Raw genomic sequence first — 4,583 nt, 5'->3', positions numbered from 1 at the left:
CAATTCAACAGGACCAATAATATACAGTCGTTGAGCTTCATCTGTTAAATATTATTAAAATACTTTATATGGTGTGTCATGCGCTCAGGTTCGGTGAGAACACTTGGTGATGACGCCATCACAAAAAAACATGGCTGCCATCAGGCAATTAATTGGTTTCAGCCATTTAACAGCTTTGGAATATGAATTCTAATGTGAACTGTAAAACTGTCAGGACTGGCCAGGGCGGCTCCTTCTTCTGCCACCGAAGGGAGCTTGTGAGCTGATTTGTCAACACAATTAGTGGTGGTGAGCTGCAGTCTGTTTCCCTATTTAGAAAGTGCAGTTGTAGTTAGGGGTGTGTTTAAAAAATCGATCTTTCGATTCAAATCGATCTTCATTTGAATGATTCGATATCGATTTATGAAACCTGAGATCGATCTTTAGAATTAGCCAATTTTCCCCGCATACGCTTACCGTTTTAACCTCGCGTTTTATCTCGCAAGACCAACCTTTTTTTCTTGAGCACCGCCACTTGGCTGGGGTGATCAGTTAAGCATGGCTGCAGAAAGAGTAAAAATGCCCAAGAACCTGAAGGCAGATGTATGGTTACATTTTGGATTCAGAAACCATGATGGTAGGGAAGAGTTGGATAAAAGCACAGCCGTGTGTAAACGGTGCAACATGGAGGTGAAATATTGTGGGAATACCACAAATCTGAGAAATCATTTAACGCCATCCTGATATTCAAAAAATGCCAGAACCCAAACAAACTCCACTAGAGAAGCCATTTGCGATCTATCTACAAGTTCTCCCCGTGCCAAAAAAATAAACGAAGTGCTTGAATTCCACCTTTTAAAGGTGTATGAACCCTGCAAACATGACTTTGTTCATTGTGCTGAAGCGCGGTGCACGCGAAGTTACAAAATTCGAGAGGTGCACGAGCTCGCAAAGCGACAGTGCACGCGATTACATTGTTTTCGGCGCGCGGACCCTCACGCCGGTCGTGACACGTCAAGTATAAAGCTGTGAAGTTTTCTCAACAGCTGGCAATATTGTTACTGCACAAAGGAGCTGTCTCACTCCTCAACATGTTGATCAGCTCCTTTTCTTGCAGAAAAAATTTACATCTCCAAGATGTCAGAAAGCAGTCATGAATAAATCTTAGTTTTGGACCTTAATGTTTACAATATTCAGAACTATGTTCATAAATGTTTTTGATACATGTAAAAAAAAAAAAACAACTTAATTTGCACTTAAAGTCTGTTCAAAACCGCTTTCAATGCCTTTTCTGGTAAAGGAGCTATGTGGAAGAGTGTGCATTAATTGATATTAAAAAAAGAATGTAACTGTTGTTCACAGTATAAACACACTAATATCTTAATACATTTTAATAAAGTTTGAGTGTTCCTTGTATCATTACAACATTTCACATTCAAACTACACTTTTTATTGTATCTGAAATGTCCCTACAAGAATTGATATTGAATCGGATCGTATCGAATCGAAAATCAAATTGAATCGGGACCTTGTGAATCGGAATCGAATCGAAATGGGAAATCAGTGGTGATACCCACCCCTAGTTGTAGTTAATCACTTCTGAGTTTCAGGTCATCTGCATTAGTTCAATGGGTTGAGCAATGTGCCCTCAATGCAAAAAACACTGATGTCTGTGCAGATATATGCCATTCAAATCCCACATGGGGAAGTTTTCTTGTTGTGAAACATTACATTTTTATTTTTTCTAGTGTCTTTCTTCATGATTTTCACTTTGAAAATGAAATGTCCAATCTTCAATTCTTCAATACATTCAAGATCAAGGGTCTATGTACACGCTTAAACACGATCTCATCACTTGTGGCTGTATTTTGTGCTCTGTGTTTTGTCATTATATCTTTTGGATCTCACATTGGTAAACTGACTCTGACTGACAGGAAGTTTACATCTGGATAGTGAGTTGACATTTAAGAAAACTGTGACGAGAGAGAGAGGCAAAATACAGCAGTGATAAAGCAGCTACTAGTATTACAGGGGACACTGGTAACAAGTGCTTCTAAATGTACTTTTTAAAAGCAAAATGGCATGACCTAATCGATATTGTACTCTGGAAGAAGAATTGGAGAATACTGCATAAATTGCAGAACAAAATTACACTTTTCTGAAAGCAGAAGCAAGATGTAAGTGGTAAATGTGTTTTAAATTACTATTTTGTTATTGTCAAGAGTAATATCATGTGACCAGCACAGAGAAGTGGTTTAGTAGAAAGGCGTTTCTTCTGCATGCCTGTAGGTGTATAAATGAAAGCAGCTCTCTCATCAGTGCTGGCATTGCCCTGGTATGCAGACCGAGGTAACACTGGACATGAAAGACATGAAAAGGACTGTGTATAAATGATGGCTGCTCCTTATAAAAATATTCTGATTTGTTAGTAGTATTTCATGTTACCACTGCCTTTAATAGTTTCTTTATTGATAAATAATATTACATGTTGATGTCATTCCTCTTCAGATAAAGGAAAGAGCAAGATGGACATGAAACAAAACTGGACCATCGGAAACATTTCTCTTTGTTATGAACATCATCCTAACTCTTGTCAAAAGATAATTTATCCACTCACTGTGAGAGCTGTGGTTTACTGTATCATTAGTGTTGTTGCACTTCTTACATTAGTTGGAAATCTTCTTGTCATTATAGCCATCATTCATTTCAAGCAGCTCCACACCCCAACTAACTACTTCACACTCTCTCTGGCTGTAGCTGACCTGCTTGTAGGAGGGATTGTGATGCCTCCCAGTATGATACGTACTGTGGAGACCTGCTGGTATTTGGGAACTGTATTCTGTAAAATACATAGCAGCCTTGATGCTATTTTGTGTGCTACCTCTGTTTTAAATCTAGCATTTATTTCCATTGAACGCTATTATGCAGTATGTCATCCGCTGCTGTACCACAGCATAATAACTCCTCCTGCTACGCTACTCATGATTATTGTTTGTTGGAGCTATTCTGCTGCTGTAGGAATTATAGTTATGAACTTAAGTGCTTTGGGTATTGAACACTACAGTGATGTTTTATGTGAGGGGGGGTGTACAACAGTTCTAGGCCCAGTGACATCATTGATAATATCTTTTTTTTCTTTGTACATCCCCTCTATTATCATGGTGAGCATATATATAAAAATATATATTGTTGCACAGAGACAGTCACGTTTAGTCCACAATGCTGTCTCTCATCTAAACACATCCAGACATCAGCACACCATTAGTAAGGCAGAGAGAAAAGCCACTAAAACACTGGCAGTTGTTATGGGGGGGTTTCTCGCCTTTTGGGCACCTTTTTGTATCTACAGCACAGTTATGACATTTTCTGGATACAGTGGTTCACCTCAACTATTTGAAATAGTTAGCTGGATTGGTTATTCAAATTCAGCATGTAATCCAATGGTTTATGCTTACTTCTACAGCTGGTTTAGAAAGGCCCTTAAAGTTATTTTATTAGGCAATATTTGGAGAAAATACTCTTCAAGAATAAAGCTCTGCTGAAATTAGAATAATGCATTATGTATTTTTTCTGAAGATGTTCTTTATTAATATGGCTACTGAACACAGTTACTGAAATAAATGGGAAATGAATCAAAAATGTCTTTATGTAGCGCTTTTTACAATAGTTGTTCTCAAAGCAGCTTTACAAGTGTCCGAGTCCAAGCCCCCAGTGAGCAAGCCAAGGATAACAGTGGCAAGGAAAAACTCCCTAGGAGCATACGGAAGAAACCTTGAGAGGAACTAAGACTCAGTTGCCGGTCACCATGACCACGATAATTACACACATAAAGAAGTGATGGAAAGTAAGAAGTAGTTCTCCTCATTGTGTGTATTTATATACATGTGTTCTCTGTGTAATTCTTATTATTAAGAGTCCTAGAATTCTTGATGGTCAGAAACAGTAATCCAGGGCTGTGGAGTTACAGCTATAGCAGGGGAGTATTTGGGGTGGTAAGAGGGGCCAGGGTATTGGGTTGATGCTTCATCCATAGCTGGTTAGGCAGGAGGTGGCTGGCCCAGGGTGGATAGCAGGAAATGCTTGTCTCTCCTCGTCTCAGTATTTCTCAGGTAGGAGGGCATCCATTTTTATATGTGGGACAGAGGAAATTTAAACATTTCTGGAGTGTGGCAGCAACTCTGGCATTAAATTATTACAGCCTAACTAAAAGGGCAGAACCACAAGGTAAAACAAAAGGTAAATGAGACAATGGCATCCATCCACTACACTGTCAACAAACTTGAGTGATCACATGCAGTGACAGGATGACAAAATATGCGCCCCAGTTTACCATAAACCTTTTGCCCATGAACCCCTGGATCTGTAACCTTTATCTAAGGGGCACATAAATTACCAAATGCTAAAATAAGTAAGTTTTCAAACTAGATTTAAAGATTGAGACTGTCAGAATCCCGAACACATTCTGGAAGGTTATTCCATATAAAAACATACAAATATAAGAGCTTTCCCCCCTGCTGTTACCTTATTAATAGTTGGAACTAATATGAGGCCAACACCCTGTTATCATAGTGGATGTGGGGGTTCATAATTGGAGATAAGTTCTT

The 4,583-nt window shown here is 38.8% G+C and overlaps 1 protein-coding gene across 1 annotated transcript; it reads left to right on the top strand.

Moving 5' to 3' along the window:
* The first annotated feature begins 2,504 nt into the window (after window positions 1-2,504).
* On the top strand, window positions 2,505-3,521 carry LOC143523634 (trace amine-associated receptor 1-like). The gene has a single exon (XM_077018193.1). It carries the CDS (start codon window positions 2,505-2,507, stop codon window positions 3,519-3,521), a length of 1,017 nt encoding a protein of 338 aa, XP_076874308.1.
* Window positions 3,522-4,583: the final 1,062 nt, after the last annotated feature.

Source organism: Brachyhypopomus gauderio, chromosome 9 (assembly GCF_052324685.1).
Source record: "Brachyhypopomus gauderio isolate BG-103 chromosome 9, BGAUD_0.2, whole genome shotgun sequence".
Taxonomy (NCBI): domain Eukaryota; kingdom Metazoa; phylum Chordata; class Actinopteri; order Gymnotiformes; family Hypopomidae; genus Brachyhypopomus; species Brachyhypopomus gauderio.
This window is presented reverse-complemented; position numbering and strand designations above follow the sequence as displayed.